Consider the following 26,694-nt stretch of genomic DNA (forward strand, 5'->3'; position numbering starts at 1 on the left):
CTACAAAAAAGACACTGTCTGCGGTGAGGTTGTATTGTGCTGGTATCGCTCTCTCAAGCAGATCAACAAACTCTTTGAAGTTCCAAGGCTCAATGTGTGGTGGAGACACTAAGAGAAGGTCAGTGATTATTGCTTAAAATAAAGCCTGAAATCTAGACAGACTTTCCTAAGCTAAGAAATCAAATTTCAATGTAGCTGTGAGCCAGTAGCGTATCAGTTCTTTCCTCAAGAGACACTTGATTGCTTTACCAATCAGAATGTTTTTAATCTCGATGGATTTAAGAGACTAGAGCGAGAAAATCAGATTATCTTGCTTTGAGGGTTGGTTTTTTTTTCCTTGTAAGCTTATGTGATTGTGATACTCTAGTACAATTTTTGGATCTACTTTTACTTGCCCTGAAGGCTTTGGAGAGATCTGAACTCGCTGGCTGGAGCAAAGTGATCTTAAAGTAGACGGGAGAGGGGTTTGATTACCTTCCCAAAGCTGAGGTGAGCTGCTCTGACAGGAGGATGTGGGGTGACGGTCCCAAGCCTGGTCCTGTAACGGTGAACACGTTCTGCCGCAGGGAACCCCGGGTGTGAACACGGAGGTTTGAAGGTGAAGAACTGCAGAGAAGGTGGCAAACAGGCGGGTACAGCTCAGCAGTTGCAGTCAGGGCTGTTCTTTGATAGCTCTGGTAGGTGCCTTTCCTTCTGTTACAGCTTTTGAAGCTCCAGGGAATGTGCTAATCGCTTTATTAGTGCTCAAAAAGAACAGACAGAGTGAGAATTTAGGGAGAAGTAACAACACTTTAGTGCTCAAGCACTAGAGTGAGAGTTTATGGTGCTGGGCAGGAGTCCTTGGTGCCAGATAGCAAAGAAGAGTGGATGCTGTTGGCTACACTTGTGTTTTAGAGCTACAGCTTCGCCTTAGAGCACAACATCTGAGATTTGATTGTACCTTGACCAGAGCGACACAGAACAGCCCTCGCTAAGGGACATCTGGAAATAAGCAGCATGAGACTGTGATCGTTGTGTGAAGAGCCTGTGAGAAGCAGCACTAGATGTTTCTGCGTGTTGCTCTCTAACGCAGAGCGAAGGGAGTGCTGCTGCCAGGAACAGAACTCCTTGCCGCTCTTCTGAGGGAAGAGACACCATTTTCTGCATCATTAAGCTGCTGCTGTTGTTGCTAAAGCTGTTCTTTCTTTAATGCACCAGGGAGAGGAATAACAGGGACATCACTGGCCTGAGGGAAAGGTACAGGTACTGGCAGGGAAATAGGCTGGGGTAGAACTGTGGCAGTGATAATCATGGCAATGGTAACAAAAACAGCGTGATGTGATTTCCCCATTCCCTGTCATTGAACCAGACAAACTGAGCGCTATCACTGCACTATGGAGCATTTCAACAGCTGCTTTTCCCAAGCGTCCTCCCCAAGCCGGGCGCTCGGGACAAGGCGTTAGGATTTTAGATCAGCAGCAGATCTAGTTTCCATAACAACAACAAAGTCCATTAGATCTAGAAGAGCATTTCCAGTCCCTCAGCAGCTACAGTCAGACTGCTGCTCTATTTCTGCTTCAGGTTAAGGAGGAGCTGTTGTTTCTTGGAGTTCCCGAATCTGTAGAACAACCAGGATGTACCGGGAACTGCAAGACATTAACGACCTTAAGTTTCAGTTGGAACAGGCAGGATGAGCAGCTTTAATTTGCTTTTACAACAAGACTGGGACAAGAGGAGGACACAGCGCCCACCTGAGCCAGCGCTGCGGCCCCTGAGCCCACACACAACACTGAGGCAGCAGGTCAGGCAGTTCATTTATTGGCAAATAAGTGCTGAAAACCACGAGCCCTACATACCACAGGTGCTCGGTGCCCTGTTACATTAGAGTGGTCACGATACCATTGGGGAAAGTGCAAAAGATCAATAAACAAGCAAAGTTAGTTGTGACATACCGAGGGGAAGGAGTGAACCCAGAGCTTGGTGCAGGTGAGGTTCTCTTCCATCCAGCTCGAGTGGAAAACTAGTTACAGCAGCAGGAGTCCTGCAGGTGAGCTCTGGCTAAAAAGCTCATTATGGGATTAAAAAGCGTATAGGCCTGAGTGCTCCTTTCGAGCTAAACCACCATGTACACCAAGGGCAGCCTGGATTGATCAGAACAGGCTCGTTGTTGGAGGTACCAGCAAGCGGGACCGTCCCTCACTGTAGGGGGATGCACCAAAGCTGTTCACTGCCGGGAGGGGAGGGGAAGCGTTAGGTAAATCTGTCATCTAGGGTGAAAATAAAGTCAGGCTCAACCATGCCTGGAACAGACACACCGAAATAAAAGCCTGGACAATTAACACAGGGAGCAAAGCTTGTAAAAAGGCTTGTAAACTCTTTGCAGTCCAAGAGCAGTTTCTCAGAGAAATGCAAGCAAGATGCATGGTCCCTTGCACTGAGGTTTGATTTTCGACATACAGACTCTATATTATTAGGCTGATCTTCACAAAGAAATTCCCTCCCAACCTATTAATAGGTTGAAGCCATCAGGCACCATGATAGAAAGCGTGGCTCTTCTCGAGCCTTGCCTTACTGTTCTCCCACAGGTGAGCAAGATGAGTGGGCTTACCAGGCTCTTAATTCTGAAATTCAGCTTCCTTGCCTTAAGAGCTGGAACACATCAGAGGGTTCCAAACGCTTGATGGTTTGACTTGGGCAATTCTGCTGAAGGAGAGGGAGGACGGGAGGGGCAGACAGGCACTAACTCACACCAGACACGAGGGGATGTAAGATAAACTCGGTGAGCAGCCGCTGAGGGAGGCAGCTCGCTGACCCTGGAGAGCCACTGCGAGAAACAAGACAACGGGAAGGTAGGAAAAATAATCAAGGAACCTTGTGCCATCAAGACATACCTCAAAGCAGGCTGCACTGGTAGGTAATGAATTCGGTCTCGGGTGCCATCAGCCCTTTCCCAAAACCTTCCAGTAACAGTTTTACCACTTTTCCACAATTACCGTATTAGCAATGGAGTGTCAACCCTGAAGAGAGCAATGGTCTCGGATGAAGAAATCCGCGTTAGAAGTGCCAGGAGATGAGGGGTGCGTTCTACTTGTACATTCTTCTTCCTGGAAACATTTAACTTAACAGTTCCAAGTAAGTGACAGGAACTTTCCCTTTCTGGTTCCCTCTTTCCCCGATGAGCCAGTCGGGATCCATGCCTGGCAGGCTGTACACAGTGATCATCTGGGGAGAGAAGACGGCGTTAGCCAGGACCCTACTCTGCACAGACAGCCAAGAACTGAAAGAACAACAATTCCTGAGCTCATTTAGCGAGAACCTTTGTGCCCTTTCCCTGGAGCCATCTGCAGCTTTAATAAAACATCTACAGAAATCTGCCCACTGCTGTCCCTGTTGCCTTTTCATTCTCCAAATTGACTTAAGGTTATTTTTGCATACAGGGTGGCATGATATTGCCATGTCATCCCTTCTGAATGCAAATGTTCAGTCTAGTCAACAAAAGAGTTTGCAGGTTGCTGAACTTCCATTTTTCTCACCATGATTAGACCAGGCCCCCAGCCAGAAAAGGAGAGTTATTGGGGTGATATTCTGAAACGGCAAATGGCCATGAGCAAAAGCTCACTGCAGTAAACAGGTACCAGTGTCAAGGAAAAATCTCTGTTAGCAGTTCCATAAAACAGGGGGTTTAGGGGCAGGAAAAGTAACCAAGACCTTGCTGAGCATGCAATACTAAGCAAAGAAAAGCTACCAACCTCATCTGCAAGGAGTGCCAGCTCGGTGCTGTCAGCTGCTTCATAATCATAGAGGACTCGGGCCTTCCGCGTCCCACTGGCGGGAGGTTTGACTTCATTGGGGTTCAGGACACTCTCTGCCACGGAATTAGGCACCCCAACAATCGTGGGCACAACTGGAATTGTAGGCACAGCAGGGAGCGTGGCAGCAACAGCTGGAGGAGAGGCGGTGGCTGGGGGAGGAGATGTGGATTCTGCGTTGCCTACGAATGTGCCTGAAAATCTTACACAGGAGGGAAAAAAAACAGAAAAGCAGAGTTCAGTAAGGCTCTAATACAAGGAACCAAGCAAGCTTGTTCTTTCAGTAGTTACACTGCTCAGGAGTTCCAGCTAACGGCTGTAACACCTACACTGCCCTTCGGGTGGGGAAATGCACTCAGTTCTTGGGTGCTGAGACTGTGACAGGTAACACTCGTCTGCTGGCTTTGATCCCTGTGTCCCGTTCCAGGGCTGGCACCTGATCCGCAGAGCATGAGAGGGAAGCGTGGCCCTAGATCAGGGTCTGGGCAGGCGCTGTTCTGGGCTCTGCAGCTGCTTTACTGGATGTGCTGTGTCCTTGCCCTGCTCTCACCTGGTCTGTGGTACCTGTTTAGTCTGCTAGTTCTTCAGAAAGGGACAGTCGTTGTTGCTGTTAAACTGGATGCCAAGACTGGAGGCTCCCAGGCTTGCTGAGCTCTACAGATAGAGACAGTAATGGAGCTCACTCTCGTTTATCTGTAAATACCCCACATACACACTCAGGGAGTGCAGCTCTGGCCTTCGTAGTGAGTCTGCAGAGACTCCGGAGTTTGAGAGTTCTGAGAGCAAAAACATGTTACTTACATTTCTCCTTTGGAGCTGCAAGCATGGAAAAGAAGGGAACAGGAGCAGTGAGTGATCATGCAGAAGCAACAGCCCCTCTGGGGTCAGGCCACCGCGCTGCTGTGACAGGTGACACACAAACAGCCCTGCCCGCACCCGCGGGACGAGTGGCCGGCAGCGCCGAATTAGCTACTGCTGCAGCACGGCACGCTCAGGATTGCTGCCTGGCAACGGGAATTTGTCTCCCATATGATTTAACAAATTTGGAGGAACTCTCTCAGCTCTCATGCTTTGAGATGAATGGATAAGCCCCTGATGAATCCCATGGCAAAGCCCGCTCTAAACGCACCACCACCAGGACTGGTCACCATTCCGTAAGCAAAGAAGCTCTGCTGGAGTTTGGAAGGGGCTTTAAAACTATGCGACATGATGACATAGGATGGGGAAGGAGGCCCAAGCCAGGGGCAACCAGGTGAGTAACCCTTAGAGAAGTAAAAGCAGCATCTTATCTCACCTGCCCAGTTGCTTCTGCAGGTCAAGCATGTATTGGTAACACTGAGCATAGTAGTTGGTCTGAGACTCCACAAACTCGTGGAGACAGCGGAGATGATTCACCTGGAGGGAGAAGGACCATAGGCCGGTCTGTGAGTTTGGGTGCCAGGCACAGGAACCCTCTCCCTGCAGCCATGACCTACCCCATGAAAGGCAGGCTTGTGCAGGCCAGTACTTAAGAGTTATTTGGTTGGTTTGACTACACTGATTTGTTAATTTGCATAGGCCCAAGGGTGATCTCAGAGAGGAGGCTGCTCCTGGCACTCTGGCCATGCCCATGTGGCTCGTCCACAGCTCTAGTGAGGGAAGAACAAGGACCTTTTGGCTCGGAAGCATTTTGAGGACTGCAGGCACGGTGGCACTGCCTGCCCACGCTTCACTATGTTTTTACTTGAACATTCCATGTTTTATGAGGAGGTTGCTGTAGCCTCCAAGTTGATGACCTCTTCTACCTCTGTGTCCAGTGCAGGCCTCCAGCACCCTGCTGGCATTCCTCAAGAAAGGAGCCAAGAGTCTCTGTTGTCCCTGTCACCCCCGTTACCAAGGAAGACTCACATGCGTGCTGCTGATCCCCTCCAGCAGGAGACGTGTCACCTCGGCCTGGCGATCGAACTCGGTCTGCGTGAGCCTCAGCTCGTGTTCTGCCTGCAAGACAGGACAGGGTGTTGGAGACAGCACCAGGAGAGGACCCTGCTCTGCCTCTTCCAGGGAGAGGCAGCACCCACCTCCTCCACCAGCCCCTTCTGGCACTGACACGTGTGCTGCTGGCTCAGCGGGATCCGCGTGCACCCGGGACCACACACTCAGGGTGAGGATCCCAGAGACTTCTGGCTGTATTTCAACTTGAGTCCTGCTTGATCCTACACTGGATCACTGCAGCTCATGGAATGGCAGCTCAAGACTGATGCATCAAGCTCAGAAGCTCCTGCTCCCGCAAGACCAGAACATGAAGATGGAAAGGCTTTGCTAATCCTGAGCTGTGTGGAAAGCCAGTCCCATGCCAGCACCTCTCCCTCTATTGCCTGTTGCAGGACTCAGAACTGAGCAGCCGATGCTGCTCATCAGCATCTGTCCTCTGCAAAGGGAACACTGGAAACAGGGCAGTGCCTGTGGTCAGCACGGCTGAGTCTGCTGCAAAATACAGCTCTGTTAGGTGCCTCTCCAAGCCTATAGGTATTGGAAGGCGACAATCTCCCCAAGTTCCTCTCCAGAAGTACAACTTTTGCCAGTATCCTTTTATCATCACAGAACAAAAGCTGAGGCCACAGAGCACCTACCAAATTGCTGTTACTCAGCTACATCTCTCCGCAATGGAGATGAACAACCCAGTCAAACTTCTACCCAAGGCCCTCCTTGGAAGCTTATAACTTATTTTGAGCCAGGAGGAACTCAGCAATGGGGATTCAAAGACAGGCTGATACTGGAGGCCTCGTTTACCAAACCAACAGAACATCTCCACCAGCAAACAGCGCATTTACACCAGGGTGGTTGGGCAGTACCAGGGTCCCCAGGTGGGTCCTTGCAAAGAGAAGAGCTCCTGAAGAGTCGGAGCAGCCAGGAGCTCCGGTCCCTGCTCTCCCCTTCGCGCTGCTGGGCAAGGGGGTGACAAGCAGCACGTTTGCTCTCTCTTATGTGCATTACTCCTTAACACGCAGCGGAACATGCCAGTTGCCTCTCAGAGTGATGTTCACTGGGCTACAGCTTGCTGGAAGGAGAGGAGCGTGGTTCCGCGTCCCCTCCTCCAGGAGGGTGCAGCAATCGGGGTGCCCGCCTTGGCGCAGCAGCTCCTGCACAGCACCAGTTCTGCCGTTCTCCTGCTGCTGCTTTGGAAATGCTCCGATTATTCTGGCACAGGAGCAATCTGTCTGGAATTGACCCCAGAGAGCGAATCCAGACAGGATTCTGGCCTCTCAAAGCAGAGGCCACATTGCTGGTGTTTCCAAGCAGGGTCACCCCAGCCTCCTCATCTGCTGACAGCATGACCAGGACTGTTGTGCAGCGAGGCCAGAACAAAGCAATGCTTTGACTGTCTTTTAATCAGATTTATCTATTTTAAGCGACAACCGATCTATTTTCTTGCATCCTCTGTCTGAAAGGGATTATCTAAAGGAAAAGTGGAATGTAATAGGAAATACCACTGCGATGCCTCACGGAGCACGAAGAGATTCTTGCTCTAGTGAGCTGCAGAGAGACCTCAGTGACAGCAGAGCCATTTGAAACGTGTGACAGGCAGACCCAGCTGCGTTTGGCACTGCCTGGGATTTGCCCCATTGCCTCTCCCTGTGAGCTCTGAGCAGCCACAGGACGTAGTTTCCCACAAAACCAGCACAGACTGTGACCTGGCAGGTCCCTTCCAGTCTTGTGCTTCTCCAAGACATGAAGAACTTTGAAGCTGACTGACATACCTTGGTCTATCCAACCAGGATAGAGTAAAGATAGAGGAATAGAGCCGTGCATGCTGACTGCAGTCAGCTTGTTTGTTTGAGGGATGAGCTGGTTCAGAAACAGCCAGTCTGCTCTGCTAATGCATTTTGAGGAAGGCAGTCAGAGGTCGCTATCATGCACAGCATGCAGGAACGTGCCATTCCGCCACCTTGCAGTTCAGGCTTCAGGCTAATGTCTGCCGGGGGTGTTCGAGGCAGACAGGATCCCAGGAGGCGTCTCTGGAAGCTCCACACCATGCTGGAGCCCACACAGAGCTCACCCTGGTCTCCAGTCCACTAGCAGCCCTCCATCCATCTTCATGGACAAGTTGTGCTCGTCTTGGGCAACACAGAAAATAAACGAAATCTGGGACTTTGCCACCACGGATCCACTCAGAAGGGTAAGTACAACTCACCCAGACAGAGTCACCTCTGTAAAAGACTCCAAACTTCCCACCCTGCCCTCCTGAGAGGGCTGTTCCCTCCAGCTGCTGGGGCTGGTCACGGGGAACCCCTCTGTCCTGGCTCCAGCTCTGCCCAGAGCTCCTGCTCAGACCCCAGAAACAGGCGAGGGGCTACTAGAGGCTAACACACAGCACATGCAAAACAGGAGCAGGCAGGGCCTTTGCCACAGGAGCAGAGCTGAATCACATCCCAGCGCGTCACCTCTGCTCCTATGACACCAGCGCAGGGCTCTCAGAGCTGGTTTTTATCATGTACAGCTGAACCCACGCACACTGGGTACAGCCAGCTGGCCCACGGGGCAAGCTCTTCCCAAGCCGCTGGCAGAGTCGCACTGAACCGCAGAGCTGCGGGATGAGGAGCTGACAACAGCAACGTCCCACCGATCCCCCCCTGCACATGTGGAGCAGGAAGGAATCCGCAGCATCCCCCCACCCCAAAAAGGTTTGAGTACAATTTCAGCTGGGTACTTACTTTTTCCACCTCGTCGCTCCAAAGCTGTAGGGGCCACAGAGCAACAGGAAAGGAGATCAGTGTTGGAGACGTCGAGAAGCACTCTGCGTTAACAGCAATGGGCAAGGACGCTCCGTGGACACAGCGGGGCAGCTCAGGGGACAAGCTCGCCCTTCACCCAGCAGCAGCTGCCAGATCCATGTCCCTTCCCCTCATTTTTGCGCCCTTGAGCTCAGTTTCGCAATGGGAGAGCAAGTCCATGCCAGCAGAGCCGGCAGCACTCCCGCTCTGCTCCCTGCCAGGGCTGGTAAAACTGCACTCAGTGGGCTCCAGGACGAAACAGATTAAGCAGCTGAGTCCTCTGAACAATGAGGGTCACTCTGCTGCAGCCTGCAGAGGCTGGTGTTGAAGGTCAGCCCTTGTTTTAGGGTTGTGGAGAGGCAGGTGAGCTGTTTGAGCCCACAAACAGGGCCTAGGAAGCTGCTATGAGCTCAAGGCACACAGAGGCCAGAGCTCCTCACCCACTGGTCTAGAGAGCTCAAGTTAGTGGGACCATGACCCAGCCTGAGCTACCAACAGGCACAAAGGGAAAGACAGAAGGCTGGATGTTGCCTTTGAGCCAGGAAAACATCACACGGCTCCTTCCTGCTGCCCTCACCCCCGGGGGCACGTCTGGGGCAGCACAACTGCCAGCTGCTGCTGGGATCTGGCTCCAGGACATGAAACAATGGACAACAGAAGTCACGCAGAGCAATGGGAAAGGGAGAGGAGAGGTAGAAAAACACATTGATCCTTCCCAGAGGTTCTCAGCTTGGCCTTTCCTCAGCAGAAATTACTCCTGCAGCCCTGGCAACATGAAGAGAAATCGCCCTGAATCGACTGGAGCACACCATCCTTGTGGCAACACCCCACACCAGTGGGGTCACAGGACAGACGGCCTCTGAGACCTTCAGCTTCACCCTCCGATGTCACCTTTGCAGATCAGGGAAGTTCACTACAGCATGGCTGAATCAACACCGCGGGCACCCGAGGGCTCTGTGCCGTATGCTGCCAAGTCACAGGACAACATGCTCTGTTTAGACCTGGGGTCTCCCAGCTGAACCTCATTGAGGTTTGCTCACATGGGCTGTGGTAGCCCCAGCTGCAGAGACAACTTCACCAGGCAATATGAGGAGCACCTGGTGAAGAGCTGGAGCAGGAAGGTGTTACAGCAGCTCCTTGGCTTGCTGCCTGTTAACTTTTGTCCTGTGGCTCAGTTCCTGTTCCATAGTATGTAGCCTGATTGGCATCTTTTCTCATTTGTGTGGAGTTATTGTAGCTGGTCCTCTTACAGTCATAGGCTGTCCCTGTGCTATGCTCAGTGTGCTGGGGCTGAGTAGTTTTTCTGACCTTCATTTGCTACTGCAGGTGAGGAAAAGGTTCTGTTAAGGCCTGGGCAATTTCAGCCATGTGTGGGAACATGAGGTCCTTTTCCTTCTTGGTCTAAGAGCTTCTGTTCTGGAAAATGGTTCTGGATGGTGGGAAGCGCCTTGTAGGCAGCTGAGAAGCAGGTCCCAGCCTGAGCTGCTGCTCTGGCACAAGACTCATGTTTTTGGAGCAAGGTTTACTGTAGAGGCAATGGGAAGCTTTCACTCTTCCTACTTAGATGCTGTAGACAGTACTTAAGCCATTTCAGGCTTATTTAATCATTGCAGTTCTCAATTAATAGACAAATTTGTTTCTCTTCTGTTGGCCTTGCTGTGCAATCTCCAACTCTGACCCTGTGGTGCTCTGGGGCAGGGCAGCTTTGCCCAGGCCTGTCCCTGGGCTCAGGCACTACATGGCCCTAGTCAGAAGCGTTTCAGACAGAAGCCCATGATCTGCCCCTCTCTTCTTCCACCCCAGCTCAAGCCAGAGGAACCCTCTTGAAGGTACTCAGGGTGTTTTTCTTGGAATCATTCCTAGGAGTAAGCAGAAGGCAAGTGGCAGGATCTGGGAGAAAGGGATATTTAGGTTTACACAGCCCACGTACACCTTCTTACACAAAAACAAAAGGTCAGTGTGGGAGAGAGGAGAAATGGCTCCTTAGCCTCCAACTCATACAAAACAAGGGAGGTGCTTCTCTCCAGGTGGATCTAATTCCAGCTAAGCCTTCCTGTTATGGAAGGGGAAAAAATAAAAGCACCATGTTATCCGTGTCTCCAAAAAACCAACATAAATTTAGAATCCAAATCAGAGCCCTGCTGAGGGCATAGGGTCCAGGAGAGAGCTGACCTGTTTGCTCACCTGTAAGACAAAGTTGTTACCTGGGCATGAGCAATCCCTCCCCCCAAAGGGAGCAGAGCCCAGCAGCAAGGTGAGCAGCAACCCCTGCCCTGTGCTGTCAGCGCACGCTAAGGCTAAAGTAGCAGAAGGACTCTGGCCTGGAAGAAAAGCAGAGCAACAGCATGAAGAGCTCCTACCTGGCTGCAGTGCCTGACCCCTCGGGGTGGATGCTGGGATCAGAGAGCTTGTTACAAACTGGTTCTGCCTGCACACAGCAGTCTGGGCTTAGCCTGTGTTTTGCTAATTAAAAGTATCAATTGTTATTCAAGTGAGTCAAGTGCAGCCGGACTTCAGGTGGCACTTCAGCCACCAACTGCAACCTGTGAAGTAGTTTTGGCAGCCAGGAGGATCACTGCTGGCCAGGCCTGCGGGTTTGCTACAGGCACTTCTGCTGGGATGCCCCCTGTGTAACCATCAAACATGATGGAGTGATCGAGGTCCATGCTGGCTGCTCACCGAGAGCCCTGGTTTGGTGATGACCTGTTGGACTGAGCATCTGGGCACGCTGACATGCTAATACCTGTTACACAAACGCTTGTCTCCAGGTCTGCTTTGGAAAGCCTTGGGGAATAACGATAGCCTGGTCTAACCTGAGGAAGGCAAAGTCCAGCTTCTCTCCTCTAATTCTCTTAGTGCTCAGTCTTAGTCCATTATTGCAATACTTGTGCTGTCCTTGGAACAGACCCTTCCAAGGGAGAAGCCAGAGCCACAGGTTCACAGCTGCATTAGGGGAGGTGGAACTGAGCAATTGCTACATCATCACCAGCATCAGCTTCTCCCTAAGCATCCTTGTCACCAAGCTGGTTATCTATGGAAATAGTCTAGCTTTGGTACAAAGCTATTTCTGATCCCAGCATCACTCTCCAAGAAGGTCAGGACAGATCCCCCTGAGAACTAACACTGATGCTATCAGCTCTCACATACCTCTTTCTCCACAAATGGGATGGGTTACCTGTTAACCAAATCCACCTTGTTTCATTGATGGTTTTTGTTTGCTAGGAGGCTGGGCATATCTATAGATCCCCCTCCCCAACCCTTCCACTCTCACATTATTCTATTAACAGGCATCAGTGTTGTTTTGAATGCTATCTAGGAAGCAAGATGACCAGTTTTCAACATTTTAACGAGAAATGTGACATTGTGCAATGGGGAGCCATGAACACAGCACAGAAAGTCAATTGCTTGACCACAGCCACTCAGTGCAACAGAGTAGAGATGCAACGGGCTCTTCACCCACCCCCAATGCATCTGACTGCATAACAGCCACCAGACAGGCCCTGAGATGAAAGGGAAAACATTCACCTCTATTTGCAGAATAAACAAGCCTGCGCTCTCAGCCTCCTGCATTACAGACATGATGGGTGGCAGATTCCTCTACCTTTGCTTCTCTTGACCAGCTACAAATCCTCTGAGCACTGACACCACTGTACTGATCAGGCAGTCACGCATGTGACACGGCCAGCGTACAGCTGGAACCAGCCAGAAAGGCTAACCTTTGAGGTTTTTTCCTTTCAATTGCTTTACTAGCAATAAAAGCCAAAAGATTCCCACTAGAAACGTGGAAAAAGGATTGGCAGAGAAACTGGAAAGCAAACCAAGCAGGAGAAGTGCCAGACCCTGACCGTGCATCCTCACAGGGTGATCTGCATCCTTCAGGTTGAGCCAGAGGAACCCTGGGCAGCCCATGTCACATTAAAATGTTGAAAACAGCAGAGCACTAGGTCCGAGTATAAGTCGGGTGAAGAGAGGGGCAGGAAGAGGTTGGAGAGGCAACATCTAGGGGGAGGCAATCTTACCGCAGATGCGCTGGCGGAGAGAATGTAATTACGAGGTCTAGTCTCCTGAAAGTCAGGCACAGCCTAGTGAGGGGAATAGAGTTTCATGTACAAGTCACGCAGAGGAGTCAATAGGAGTCAGTTGGGCAATGGATGGAAGAAGGGACTGGTGTTTTTTTCCTGTTTGTGCTGGGAGCTTGGTTCAAATTCGTATGGGATGGCAGGAGGGAGGTCTCCCAGCAGTCTGGGTGGTGGTGTGTGGAAGCCAGGCTTGTGCAAGAGGCGGTGGACTGGCTCATGCAGTCACACCTGGTACCTGAACAGCAGATGTTTCTACTGTTAGAAACTCTGCCTGTACTTACAGCTATCTGCTCACACAGTGGCCAGTTGGAGTGGAGATGAGATGGCACAATCTCAAACATTTCCCATTCCCTGGCAGCCAGCAGGGTGCTCATGTTGGCTTGGTCCAGCGGGCAGGACCTTCTTTCTCCTTGCTTTCCACCTAAAATCCTAGATGTGTCCCTGTACGGGGCCTTGTCCTCAAAGTGGCTGTGTTCACTAGCACCAGAGCATCCTTTCCACAGTGCCTTTTAAAGAAACACGTCTATTTGTTCTTACTCTCACCAAGCCTCTGGGCACGTTTCCTCCTAACAGACTCAGATCTGCTATTCTCAGTAAGGAGCATGACTTAGCCAAAACAGATCTGGTCCAAAGCCTTGCTGTTGCCAAAGGTAGCGCGCGAGTTTTCAGCCCAGAGGTCACCAAACCTCCAAGTCACCTTCTCCATAGCTAAACCTCTGCCCTGGGGCTGGAAGACTCAAGCATTCTGGAGGTTTTCCTCATTGGGAATGACCCAGTCCACCCCCACACAGGTGTGGGCTCACTAACCTCCACATAGCATGGTCTCTCTGTTCAGCCAAGCTAAGACTAACTTTCCTAGGATAGTCTTTGGCTGTAGCATCACCCAAAGAGATAAACCAGCCACCTAGCTTACATCAGGACCATCACACTGGTGTGGTGGACCAAGGCATCCTCCTGGTCAGCCTTGGGCCTGTGTGCAAGGCTGGCACACGATCTGCTGTAACCCAGCTATGTCATTAATCCTCTCGAGCCCCACATTTGCTTTCCCAGGTTAATCTCTTTGCAGCTCACACAGATCTGCTTATACACACTGACCCGATTCACTGGGCCCCGAGCAGCCTGCTAGAATGAGTGACCAGTGTGTGGAAGAGCAATCAGGCAATCCCAACAATAAGAGATTTATTTTAACCATCTATGAGTTTTGGGGATGGCTAGAGGAAGGAATAAGGAGGAGTGATTCCTTTTACAAGTCAAATCTGAATATAGGGAAAAAAAATGCACAAATGAGATTTGAGGCCAGCACAGCCACTAGGCTTGACTCCTCCCTGTGGGGAGAGGAGATGTTTCACAAGTAGCTTCTTATGTTTTTTGTTTTGCTTTTAATTATCAAGTGCAACTGAAGAAACCTCTCCTCCCATTCCCTGGTCTCCAGAGAGTCCCAAAACAAGTCACAGCACATGGGATGAAGGAGGCAAGCTCCTCTTGCACTCCTATGCATGGACGAGTTGTATTTGCAAGCAGTGATCAGAAGGGACCCACCTCCCTCCCCGTTCTGCTCTTGTAATGGGGAAAACGGGCAGAACCCAGGAGCCTGGAGGACAGAACAGCACCACAACTAGATCAACCTGCCTGTCATTGTCTCTGGGCTGCCTCCCTTCCAGGAGAGGGACTTGCCACCCAACCTGACCCCTCCTGCCTGCAGCTGGAGGAGTCTGCATGGGTTTTGATGGGAGCCCATGCCACTCTTGAGCACTGCTTGCAGGCAGCGTTGATGGAACTGAGTGCATGCTCCAGAGGGGCTGTAGGCAGCGAGAGATGCTCCCGTCTTTCGGGGGCACCTTCCCCAGGCAGCCACAGCCCTGACCACGCTCAATACATGCTCTAGGGCCAGTCCCAATGGGACACGGAGATACGAATTTTCATTTAAAATGGGAAAGAGACAATGAGAGGTGTTAAAAGGAAAAAAAAAATAAATCACAGCACTGTTAGCACAGTCAATACTCACATCTCCCTCACACTGAGCAAATCACAAAGAAACAAAACAAAAAGGTTAGTGAACAAAACAGCATCAACGGGAAGGACAAAGCACGAAGTCCGAGGGAAATGCACAAGCCCAGACACTGGAAGAGCAGCTGACGGGTCTGGGCAGCAGCACACTCGGAGGGTCAGCCACAAGACAGCAGCTGTGGGAACACAGGTTTGCACCACAGAGGGGAAGAGCAGCAAGAGAGTGGTGAGCTGGGAGAGGTGCGATACTGCAGGCCAGGTTGGATGGGAGGAGGGTGGCACAGGACTCCGGACATGTTACAGGGAACACTGTGGTCTAACGATGAGTTAACACAACTAGGGCAGAGGCAGCAGTTCTGCCCCGCCATGCTGGGAGCTTCCACCTGTGCCTTGTCCTCTAGTAGTCAGGGAGGCACCCAGAGCCCAGGGACTCCCCCTTTATGCTAAGCTGGGTAAGAGATGGGTGCCCACAACAGCAGATGAGGTTGTTCTTCTGTTGTGTGATCTCTGTTTCAAAGAAGCAGAGGGGCTGAAATGTGGCTTGGGGCAAATACACTGGAAAGCCTGGACTGGTTCTGCATCCCGCCTGGGGCAGCCCAGCTCGGTAGTTCCAGTGGGAAAACAAACTTTTCTGGCTACAGGGAAGTCCCTCACCCAAGTGTCTGGGTGCAGGTGAGAGGCCTTGGGATCACTTCACACAGGAAGCAAGGTGAAGAGGGTGGAAAGGGAGGAAGCATGGGAGGTGAGTGAACTCCTGCTCTGATTTGAGCTTCAGATAAAGCAATGGCCACCACTTCCCACTGAGACTGGGGGCACCATCCCTGAAGTTACCTTTGGTGGATCTGGCTGACCTGACTAATGAGAGAAGGCTCTTTTAATTGTAGAATAGCTTGGCTTGGAAGGGACCTTTAAAGGGCAGCTATCGCTTTTGTTCACCCAAAGGTTTATTTGGGGCTTTCCCACATATGCCTGAGCACTCTGCTAGACCTGCTGATGGCTGATTTACTAGTCCCTTCTGCACTGCTCTAAGCTGGGAGATTTGCTAGTTTACTTGCCATGAATTTGCCAAAGCCAGAGGGCAAGATTAGCCTGTAACTAGACAGCACCATTAATTAAGTGACTAGAGAGGCTGAAGGAAGGGTGTCTTGGTAGCCAGTCTGACCCTGGCCACCTCTCACAGGCTCTCCTGGCGCTCCTGCCTAGGGAAGACTGAGTTGGAGAACCCTAATGAATCTGAAAGTCTGGGGCTGCTGCAGAGCCCCGGTGTGCTCTCCCCTTGTGCACTTCCCAGCTCAGCTCTCTCTTGCCTTGCTTTGAGACCCCCAGGGAAACTTAGCAAGTCCTCAGAAGACACAGCCTTTTAGTTATTAGCACAAATCATTCAGCAACTACTGTCAGTCAGGAGACAGGAACCTCGGTCAAGTAGAAATTGGCAGATTTTGGAAGTTCAGAACCATTTGTTTCAACAACTGCCCCATGGGAGAACATCCGAGGAACAGGCATATGGCTCCTGCTCCCAGTTCCCTTGCATACCAGACATGGAATATCCCTACCCATGGCTGCCAGAGCCAGGACATTGTCAGGCAGCCTAATTTTTGTCCAGAGAGCATGTGGCATTGCTCATGTGAGCCAATCCCTGGGGCCAGTAGGACAGGCAAGGGGAATGAGGGAAAAAGTTACCGCTGCTTTTGCCTCGGCAGCTTTGGCTTTCTTCAACCTGGCTTTGCAGGCATCCAGATCCAGGCGGCGGTTCTGTAGGATCCTCCGCTCTTTCTGGAAGGGACAGAAAATAGGATGGGAGTAGACTGCTTAGGAGCTCTTGGGGAGGGAAAGGAATGAGGTATCATCTAGGAATCAAACTTATTTCCTTAACAAAAAAGTGCTAGTGTGAAAGAAGCAGTTGCTACACTGATGTCATTAGCAGGAGTTTTGGGCCTGGCTGCCAGGGACACATGCTAACCTGCTGGAAACAGAGCAGCCTGCAGGTTCCAGGAGTCGGGAAAGGAGTTTCGTTCTTCATGCACATCAGCTGGTGACCCTTCTCTGCTGCAGAGTGGCCCTGAGCAGATCTAGGATGGGCATTCCCCTATCCTAGCATCCTTTGAGGGGAAAGGTATGGAGTCCTCCCTTCTCATAGGGAAGGAAAATGTGCTCTTCTAGCACTGTCTCCCTCTGTCCCTGCCCTCCTTGTCTCTGGTGACACGACCAAGCTTCCCCCTCCCTGCCAGTGTACTTACAGAGATGGTTCGCCAGTCCCCTTCCAGGAAATTGCGCAGCGGGGTCAGGAAGTTGATGGAGGCGGAGTGGATGAAGTCCCGTTCTGCTGCACCCAAGCGCCTTTGAGTCTCTCCAACTTTGATCAAGGTCTTCCCTGCAACAACAGGAGTCTTCAACTCCAGGAGAAACCAATTAACCTTGTGTTGACTTCAACCAATTCACCCAGAGTTACCAGGCTCCAGTGTTGGGGGACAAAGGCGCAGTGTACCCTGCCTGGCCAAGGTGACCATGCCCATACCACATCAGCCTTGTTCCTAACTACAATCTGCTTTTAGCTTGAGGCTTCTTCTCAGTTGCTCCCAGTGCAGCTTTGATCTTATCTATCTGCTGAGGCACTTACTCCGCTGATGTCCTTTTACTGCTACACCTGCTTGCGCAGAATGATTTTTGTTTGTCTCATAAAACAGAGGCACAGGAACAGAGCAGCAAATTAAAAAGCACCAGAGCAGAAAAAATGAGTTGATTGGGCAGTGCTGGCTATAGATGCAGTTACAGCTGTTCTGCAGGACTCACTATTGAACAACTATTGATTTGGAGAGCAGTACAAAGCTCATGGCAGAGGCAAGGGCAGCTGGAAGTTAAGGCTGTGCTTTCTGTGCAGGTCTGCTGCTTAAAGAAGTCCAAAATTCCCCCAGGAAGGGGCAACTGTTAGGATTTAGGAGCAGAAGGATGCTCTGTGTGGTCAGGAAGGGGCCTGTTGAGGCTTGTAGCCAAGCACCAACCTTCCCAACTCTGTTTTTCTGTTCTCTTTCTGCTGGAGAAAGATTTTCACCCTCCATCTGCAAGACACAGTCAAAGGATGGTTCTCCAGTTTAGAGAAAGCCTGTGCAGTTAGACATCACCTTAGACTAAAACTGCACAAAGCTAAAGCCATGCACAGCAACTCCCTGTTCAGGCTAGTTTAGAAAGACACAGAAATAGCAGAAATAGTTTCTGTGTCCTGTAACCAGTTCCATGAACTACCCTGGGTCTGTGTGTCTTTGTTTCTTCTCTAGCTCTGCTGGACTTGAGGACTGTTTTAGGAATAGGGAGACCCCGGCCCCTTTTCCCCACAGCACAGAGCATGTTTTGCTGTGCAGTAAGAATTGCCTTCCTGCTCCAGAATTGTGCTAGGGAAGACCCTTCTCTTGCATCACCTTGGACACACTAATAGGCAGGTTGCCATGGGGGGAGCAGGACACCCTGCCCCCTTCAAGAGGCGCACTGCAAAAATTTTAACCCAAAATAGTAGTGGGGATCCCCTCTTAGGAAGGGATGGATTCTGAGGGGGTTTTAATTAGCCAGGCTTACTTACCATAAGGTGTTCCTGACCCAAAGTCATTAGCTGCTTCTGTCATGTACTGTGCCAGCAGCTCCCCGTTGGTGACCCGGGAAGGCACCTTCCGGTCAAGCTTCTCGTATAGGAATTCTTCTACTCTGGCACCTGGAAGGAGGATGTCACGGGTGGTTACAGGATGAAGGAGGGGCCCCTGGAGCTGGCATTCATGGTGGCACACCCCAGGCGCTCCTCAACCATGCACTGGGTAGGTGTCACCTCCCTTCCAACCATATCCCAGCCCTCAGGAATGCTGCCAGGCTCGGGGAGGCAGCAGCCAGCCATCTTTCAGCTACGCAGTGGAAGGAAAGAGAGGCCCCACAAAGACAGGTTTCTTCCAACCCCCACAAACTCAGTGCAACAGGGCTGTCTGCCAGAGGGTACGTCTTTTAACATTGTTTGAGCTGCAAGTGATATTTCTCCTTCGAACATTAGAAGCTGGACTTACTAGGGTTTGGCTGCAGCAGAACCTCAGTCTGACGCAAGATCTTCTCTGTCCAGTTCTTTGTGCAGTCTGCCCTGGCCAGAAGGTTTTCAAAGTGGGCGTCTAATTCGGTCTTCTCAGCCTGGCCCAACTTTTCTTCAGTAAACTGCAAGAAGGAGCAGTAGTCGTTAGGTCTGTTGTATTAAAACAAAATTATAGTGTGCTATTAAGAGACACTAAGGCTTATTCTGTCTCATGCATTTATCTTGGAGTGGAGCTAAAAAGCCTTCAAGGTGTCATTCTTTGTTCCCAGGCATCTTTCAGGGGAAAAGGACAAAAATTTGCCCAAGGGTGGAAAAAAGCACTGAGCTAAAAACAGAGCCTATGTTTGAGAGGTGGTCCAGAATAAGCAGCTTTTAAAAAGGTCTGATGCAAAAATACTGTAGTTGTGAGGAATCAAATTTAAGTGCGCATAGATTGCAGTATTTCATGTAGCATCCAGCTTCCTTCATCTTCTCCTAACCAACTCTAGCAAACCCAACAGGATCAGGAATGCCACATCCACCTCACAAGTCACACTTTGTTCTCTTCTTAGCTGACAAGCATGCACACAACATGGGTTTTGCTACAGCACTTGCTGTGCAAGTCTCCAGTGTTTTCGTACTGGGCAGTGACATCTGACAAGCAAGATTTGTCAGTCTGGAGGTACAGCACCAGGTGGCCTGGACACCCCCATTGCTTCCTTGGGGGATTTCTGAGTGCCCATTCCCTTTCATCCCATCCCCATTTTCCACTTGCTCCTCTCAATGAAGTTGGCCAACTTTAGTTTATTTTTAAGCACAATTTGCTGCTCTTGATGGAACCGGCATCTTGTTGGAGTATACTAAAAGACCCCTTTAGACAGCTGTGGCACTTGGGAGGTTGCGGTTGTCCTTTGAGCCCTTGTTGTTGGCCTCTGGTGCCACTGTTATCAGGACATGGTACTGTACAATACCTGGTAGAGTCAGGTGCCGAGATTAAAGCCTGGCTAAAGCCCTTAGGAGAAATGCAGCTCCTGTCTATTCTGCCACTTGTACCTTCTCCTCCCTTGTCCCACAGCTCAGCTCTAGATGGGCCAAGATACCCTTTTCATGGGTCTGGGCCTGCTGTCTGCTGCCCCAGAAACACTTTCTGGCAAGATCAGTGGCTTCCCAGCAGCCCCAGCTGCGTTCACATCCAGTACAATGCTGAGAACAAATTGAGATAAGGAGCAAACCCAGAACCAGCACGCGAGGCAGGTTAATAGGCTTTAGGAGTCCTGTTACCAGCCCTGTGCAAATGTTACTAGATGTCTGAGATATACAAGCCCTGCAGGTATGTTTACACAGCGACCTGTTTGGGCAAGGTTGAGCTGGAGCCAGTGAACCGCTCTGCCTGATGGTGGTGACGGGTACCGAAGCTCAGGGACAGTCACGCTCCCTCCGGCAGCCCCGCGGGGACAGAGGACTCGCAGCCATGTGTGACCAGGGGTCGCTTCACTAGTCTCTTCCTCAGGACCAGCAGCCCCTGGTTACCAGTTAAAAGCAGATTAAAGATGAGTGTTTGCATTGCTTTGTACCCAAGGTCTGTGATGGTCTTTGGGGACAAACACAACGATCAGCCATGCATGAGCGGCTGAGCCTCTCTCCCTCTGTCGCTGTTGGAAGCCCAGGGCTGTTTCCAGGCGCTGCCAGGCTGGGCTGAGTCACGGCCATGCAGCAAACTGGGGCTTCCCAGGTATTTGGCACCAGTTTGAGTCGTCTGTTTAAGAGCTTTCTTAAACAAGCCAAGACTCCTTGATGCAAGTATGAGAGTCTCCCTCACCCCCCTTTTCCAGACAGCCTTTTGAGATCTCACTTTCAATTCTAGCTCTTCTCCCTGCAGTTTAGACACATCCTGCACCAGCATCTGCCCGGGAGCAGTCTTAAACCCAGTTTCTTGTCGGGTTCTTACAGCATTGCTGCAGTCAGATAACTGCTGAAGCCCTCCAGCATCTCCACAGCGCTGCTGCCCTCTCAAATCTCTCCTGCTCTGGGGCCTTTTGTAATATTCACAAGCAGCATCTCCATCACTGTCCTTTGTGGCTATTTTCTGTAACCTGTGGCTCCAAAGGTTCAGGCCAGAAAACAGGCTCTTATTCAGGCTTGCTTTAGGGTTGGAAAGCAGGGCATGAATGTCATGAGGTGGGTGCAAAGGCACAGGAGGCTGTTACTCCATTTCCACCTAATTACCCTCATGTCTCCCTGCCCAACAGTCAGCTACACTGCAAAGTCCAGACCTAAGCACAGCTTTGGGGCAGTCGGTACCACTGCAGTGCAGGTTGCTGCCGAGGGTGCTCTTTTCCTCCCCCATAACACACTTCTTGTCTGTGCATGCGGAGTCACTGATCCAGCTCAACTTAACCTCCAAGATGAATTTTAGATGGATCAGAGAGCTTGCCTGACTTGACAGCACTACTGGTAATGCGCCTTCAGGTGCAGGGGAGTGCAGGACCACCTCTCACAGGAACAGCTTGCAGTGAGATCGAATGAAGCTTCTCATGAAAGCGTGGCCAGCGAAGGAGATTAGAGGTAAATTACACTACCTTATCCCATGAGCTGGTTCTTTCTCATGAGTGGTGCAAGTGGAGATCTGAGCCTTCAGGTGGCAACAGGTCTCAGCTGCTGACCCCTCTTATGCGGCTGCCCAAGTCAGTATCCGCAGTGAAATGTGGGACAAAACAACCGCAGTTCATGAAATATAGCTATTCAGGCATTTCAGGCAGAACTGCCCCACAAAGGATTTCTGTTCCTAGGAATTTATTTTTATAACAGAAATTTCATTATTTTTCCTCCCCATTGAACAAAGATTTCACTGTGAGGCCAAGAGATGCAAGAGAACAGACAAACTGATCATATACTCATGCCCCCCAACTGCAAAAAGACAGATTAAAATTATTTCGTGTCTTGCTGCTCCTGGACTAGAGGCATTGGGGTCTTTTGCAGCACCAAATACTCCAGACTGCCACAAACTGGAGCCTTAACTTGGTTGCATCAAGTTGACCTACAGACCTGGTGCATTTCCAGCTGGGAGAGGTCAGGGCAGCCACAGCACTTGCTATTGCAATGCCTGGCGAGAACTCTGAGCTCCTCCATCCTGCTGCAGCAGAACTACTCCCTTTTGTTTTCTAGAACCTGGTGGCTGGGCCAGCAGTCCTGCCCTGCACCAATTCCAGGGTCTGCATCCCGGGATCACGTGCCAGGTCGCGATGCTGAGAGGCTCCGCGGATCCTGCCCTGCAGGCAGCATCCCCACAGCTGACCCAGCTGAGCACCGGTCCCGTCTCTGCGCAGGGAACCTGAGGAGGTGATTAATAATGCAGGGCAGCCTTTTGTCAAGTGCCACTCTCGCTCTCCAGGAAGAGGAGAGTCGTGCTGCATTCCAGGGCATCAATAATTCAGGCAGGGAGGCTTGGCTGGCCAGCAGGAATGCCAGATGCATTATCAGGGCCCATGTGGACAAGCAGGCTGGCCAGTTGGGAGAGCAGCACTTGGGTGACAAGCCCAAAAGAAGCAAGAACCTGCCGGACTGCAGTTTGGGCAACTGCCTGTTTGGCGAAAAATGCTTTCCCCAAGTGATTTGGTAGAGATGCTACTGGGATGTCAGGAGGGTGAGCAAATAGAGCTGAATGGGACCCTCTGTGCTGCAGCTACAATATCAGAGTCTGTGCCTACAGCTCTGGAGATTTAAGGCCACCAAGGTTGGGTTTTAAAATAGCACATGTTGTTTTCTTTGCTGAAAGCATTAGCACCTTTCTCCCCTTCAAAGCAAGCGGAATAAAATCCCAGTGTTCCTGTTGAGTTATGCCAATGCCACAGCTGTTTTGCACAATGCACCACGAGTTGACTTGTGTCTCTTCCAGGCTTGAGTGATTTTTTTCCATCCCTCCATCCAGCAGCCCAGACCTGGATGCCGTGGGCTCTGAGAGGGAAGCTTCAAACCCCTTGAGGATGATCTGGTGGCAGAGCTCAGGCCCTTGCACCACTTGCAGGGTCCACAGTTTTTTCAGCTTGACATTACTTATGACTTTTCACCTTAAATCAAAGATAAAACTAGGATCTTAAACCAGGAGTAGTCTCCTGTATCTGCCAGTAGATTCGAGCTGTTGGATTTTCTGAAGCTCATAATGCCCAGACTATGGTAACATTTGCTCTTTTGATGATCGGAGGTACAACAAAATCAGTACAGGCAAATCTACCTCCCAGCTTTTGAAAGGTCACATTAGGAGAGAAGCCATAGTCACTCATTATCTAAAAACCACCTGAATTTCAACAGCTCTGGGCCGGATGCAGAATATGCTTCAAATATTTGGTCACCAGGAGTCAGGAAAGCGAGGCTGTGAGCCAAGTGAAACTGTGCTAGAGGACAGAAGGAAGCCATTAACAGGACAGCTTGGTTAACTCACGAGCAAGGCATTTAGGAGAGGAAAAAAAATACTGCCCTTGTGGATTCATAGGTGTGTTTCAAATGGAAACATGCTCTGGCCCATATCTTTAGCCTTCAAAACACTTTTAAGTCACCTCTGTTCTCTTTACTTTTTAGGTGTCCAGCAACCAAGCTATCAACCCCAGCAAGGTCAGCAAGCAGAGGGGAAAAGTCTCTTCTATCAGCAGAGTTCAGAGAGATGTGGGAGTCTCTCTCTCTTCAGGAGTTTCAAGATTAAGTCAACCTCTAGCTGCTAGTAGTAATTCCATTAGCAGTGGGATAAGCACCCAAAAGCTGTACTCACGCTTGGCCAATTTCATCCACAGACAGTTTAGATCAGAACTGACAAAAGACAGACATCTACAATTATTTCCAGACATCCCTAAGAGAGCCTGGCTTGCAGCCTGTCTAGAACAGAGACATCCAATGTGTTACCTTTGGAAAGAGAGACGCCAGTTCTGTAGGGAAGCTGGAGCCACCAGCAGAGCTTCCTCTGCAGAGATTTGGGATCAAACCCACTTATTGGAAACTCGAAGGCGCAGCTGATCAAGGGGAAGGGCATTATTCTTCTTCAGTGAAGATGCAGAGCATTACCTGTTTGGAGTTTGTCTGCAGGTGCCAGCACTGTCAGGGGCTGCAGCCCCTCTGAAGACGCTTACTCCACAGCTGTGCCTGGTGGTGCAAGTGTCAATGCAGCACATCCTCCAGTGTGATGCTAAATCCTACAAAAGCTCTTTATTCTTGCAGCTGCCCAAGCCAGGAAGCTTGTTCTCCAAAGGCAGCAGTGCTGACCAGCACTCCTCTACTTCATCCACTCCTACTACCTGTTTTGTTTTTCCAAAGAACAGAGATGCCATGAAGGCCACAGGGCACTGCTTGGTCAGGGAGAAGCATACACAAGCCTGGTAAGATAGTTACTGTTTGTACAGCATCTTTGTCATGGCCACCTCTGTCCTGGTGCAGATCAGTACAGGATTGCTCACCCAGGAGCACATGAGCCCTTCAAGCTGCCTCACTTCTCCTCAGGTAGGAGTCCTGCTAACCAGTGCCTGAACTAAGAAAAGCCATATAAAGAAGAGAGCAGTTTATTGAGGTTTTTTTTTTGGTCATGATTAAGGTCAAGCCTAGTCCAAAATCCTTCAGTCAGCACCTACACTAGGTTATATTTGAGAGATTTCAAACCAGGACTGCTCCTGCCCCAAACCTCAGGAAACCACCCCAGAAGTGGTGGCTTGACCATGTTCTACCTCCTTCACCCTCCCTGAGCAGTGCTATAGCCCTTCTTCCAGTTGGAGTTGAGCTCTCATGTGTTGGCCAGACATCTCAGCCAGACACCAATAGCTAATGTTGTCTGAGTGGTACAGCACATAATGGCCAGTCCATTTATCTCCCAGTCGCTGCAGTTCCAGTAAAACATCGCTTTGTTAAATGCCCGGAGCCAAAGAAAGCATCTCCAATGCTATAGAAAACGGAGCTTATTCTAGGCAGGTCTTATTCCCTTCTTGGAAGATGTGCTGTGCTAGAGAGTGCTACAAACCCAATTCTCATTGCCAAGAGTAGATCTCAGCTGTCATTTCTGGCTCTTGGTGGGGATCCATTCACTCACACCAGCAGCAGGACTCTATGGCAACAGCCCAAATAATGCCTAATCCCCCCCCAATTACATTTCAGAAAGTGTTCAGCTTCAGCGATCCGTTTCCTTCCAGTCTCCCCTCCTTACGCAAACATCTGCATGCTGTCCACAAGTACTAGTGCCCATTTTGTTTCAAGAAATTACTACTGTAATTAGTCATATGAATACTCACATATGAGATTATGTGGAGTAGGTGTAGCAGGCAGAAGCCACTATTTATAAACGCCTCCTTGCTCTAGAATTGCTGTGTGCAGACACTGTTCCCATGCCTGTCTCCTTCCTACGCCTTGAAGCTAAAAACCACTTACAATAAGGCTTCTAAACATAAGATTTCTTTACAGCATTTCTTCCTTTCTTCTGCTACCAAGGTCATTTGCATGAGAACAGCATCTTTAAGCTTTCCATCTGCTCCTTATTTTGCACCTGTAGTTAATATCTCTCTTTTTCATAACATATGACTCATTGGCACTGTTACAGGAGGTGATATCTGTTTACAGGAGACCAGTTCCTAAAAGAGCCAGAATTACTCCACTGCACAGAAGGTCTGGAACGAGACGGCACTGCTCTGTTTGTTTACCAACCCCCACACAACAGGTAGAACAAGAAGCCCAGTCCCAGAGTCACCAGCTGGTGACTTCACTTCTCAGGGAGGATCCCAACCAACTCTCACTTGTTTCTCTCCTGCCCAACCAAGGGCAGTTTTTTGGTTATTATGCCCAAGAAGTGGACAGACCCAGCAGCCACATCTCCCCACCTGCTGCACTTTGCACCTCATGGGCAGCCCTGTTTCTTCACTCCGCAGCTCCAGGGGGTCACTGCATCCCCTGATCTCAGGTTTGTGGTCTTGATGCCACCTTAGCCCACCCAGACACTACTGCTCAGTCTCAGCAGCTCCTCCTCATCGCTTTACCAGCACTGTGTTTTGTCAGGGTCTGGGAGCTACTGCTGCCCGACCTCCCCAGGCTGCAGCCCGGTGGCAAAGCCACCTCTGTCACATCTCCCTGGCAAGAGGGAATGGTCCCCCATGGGTCTGGGCACAGCTGATTACAAGACAAGCTTTTCTTTAAGAACAACAACTCCACATTCATCCACTACCTTGCCACAATCAACAGATCAGAAGCATCTTTGGAGCCGTTTTCCTTAATAACCTTTGTCAGTCTCAGCGCAACACCACTGCTTAGCTCAGTTGCTGCTCGGGGTCACCCAGCAGGACCCAGAGCTCCGAGGTGGCCGCTCCCGGGGCTGCGACTCAGCCAAGCAGCCCCCAAAAAAACCCAACGGGGGAAAAGAAGCCCCAGGGCTCCGCTGTGGCCTGGATCCGCGGGTGCGGCGCAGGACCCTCCGTGCGAAGGGAGGGAGGGAAGCAGTGGGGGAAGGCCCGGGGGCCGGGCAGGCCCGAGGCCTTCAGGCGGGCGCGGTTGCCATGGTGACGCGCTGCGGCCCTGCCCGCCCCGCTCACCTGCATGGCGCGGGAGAAGAACACCCCCGCGTCCGACGCCAGCTTCTTCACGTTGAAGTCCATGGTGGCGCCGCGAGGCTCCTCCGCCGTGCCGCGCCCCCGCTGTCACCGCGGCCGCCGTGCGCCCGCCCTTTATAGCGCCGACCGGTGCCCTCCCCGAACCACCCCCCCGCGGTGTCTTAAAAGGGCTGTCTGGTCACCGGCGGGGCCTCCCGGCGGCGAGCCAGCCGGCCGGGCGGTGCCGTGGCGGGAGGGGAGCACCGAGTCGTAGCGGCAGCCTGCGGGGGTCCGGCCGCCCCGGGAAGCGCGTTGGGCGGCGGGGTCGCCGGTAGCGGGCGCGGCCCCTTTAAGCGGGGCAGCCGCGCCGGGGGGAGCTGTCAGCTGCCATCGAATGGGCGCTCGCACCGCCCTCCCGCCCCTTCCCCTCGCTGCCGCATCGTCGAGCCAGCCCTGGGAAAGCGCTCTGATTGGTCGACCGGC

General features: G+C 51.1%; 1 protein-coding gene across 5 annotated transcripts; it reads right to left on the bottom strand.

The window, feature by feature from the left end:
- Positions 1-1,780: 1,780 nt before the first annotated feature.
- Positions 1,781-26,570, bottom strand: SH3GLB2 (SH3 domain containing GRB2 like, endophilin B2). Of its 5 annotated transcripts, XM_065853789.2 has the most exons (12): positions 26,215-26,570; positions 18,666-18,807; positions 18,197-18,325; positions 16,863-16,996; positions 16,306-16,398; positions 12,559-12,621; positions 8,480-8,503; positions 5,676-5,765; positions 5,083-5,183; positions 4,590-4,604; positions 3,729-3,990; positions 1,781-3,201 (listed from the first exon to the last, which is right to left on the bottom strand). In XM_065853789.2, the coding sequence occupies exons 1-12, from the start codon at positions 26,275-26,277 to the stop codon at positions 3,094-3,096; spliced, it is 1,224 nt and encodes a 407-aa protein (XP_065709861.1). In that variant the 5' UTR covers positions 26,278-26,570; the 3' UTR covers positions 1,781-3,093. The 5 variants fall into 5 exon arrangements, with proteins under 5 accessions (XP_065709861.1, XP_065709864.1, XP_065709862.1 ...); XM_065853792.2 differs by lacking the exon at positions 12,559-12,621; XM_065853790.2 differs by lacking the exon at positions 4,590-4,604 and having other exon boundaries at positions 26,215-26,568.
- Positions 26,571-26,694: the final 124 nt, after the last annotated feature.

The sequence above is a fragment of the Patagioenas fasciata genome, chromosome 20 (assembly GCF_037038585.1).
Source record: "Patagioenas fasciata isolate bPatFas1 chromosome 20, bPatFas1.hap1, whole genome shotgun sequence".
Taxonomy (NCBI): domain Eukaryota; kingdom Metazoa; phylum Chordata; class Aves; order Columbiformes; family Columbidae; genus Patagioenas; species Patagioenas fasciata.

What these genes read in the sequence shown, in the direction of transcription:
- SH3GLB2 (XM_065853789.2), bottom strand. Translation starts at nt 26,277, where the DNA reads ATGGACTTCAACGTGAAGAAGCTGGCGTCGGACGCGGGGGTGTTCTTC. An exon ending in TCTTCTCCCGCGCCATGCAG is followed by an intron (nt 18,808 to 26,214) that starts GTGAGCGGGGCG and finishes TCCTTCTTGCAG; the next exon opens with TTTACTGAAGAAAAGTTGGG. An exon ending in TCTCCGCCAGCGCATCTGCG is followed by an intron (nt 8,504 to 12,558) that starts GTAAGATTGCCT and finishes TGGCCCCTACAG; the next exon opens with CTTTGGAGCGACGAGGTGGA.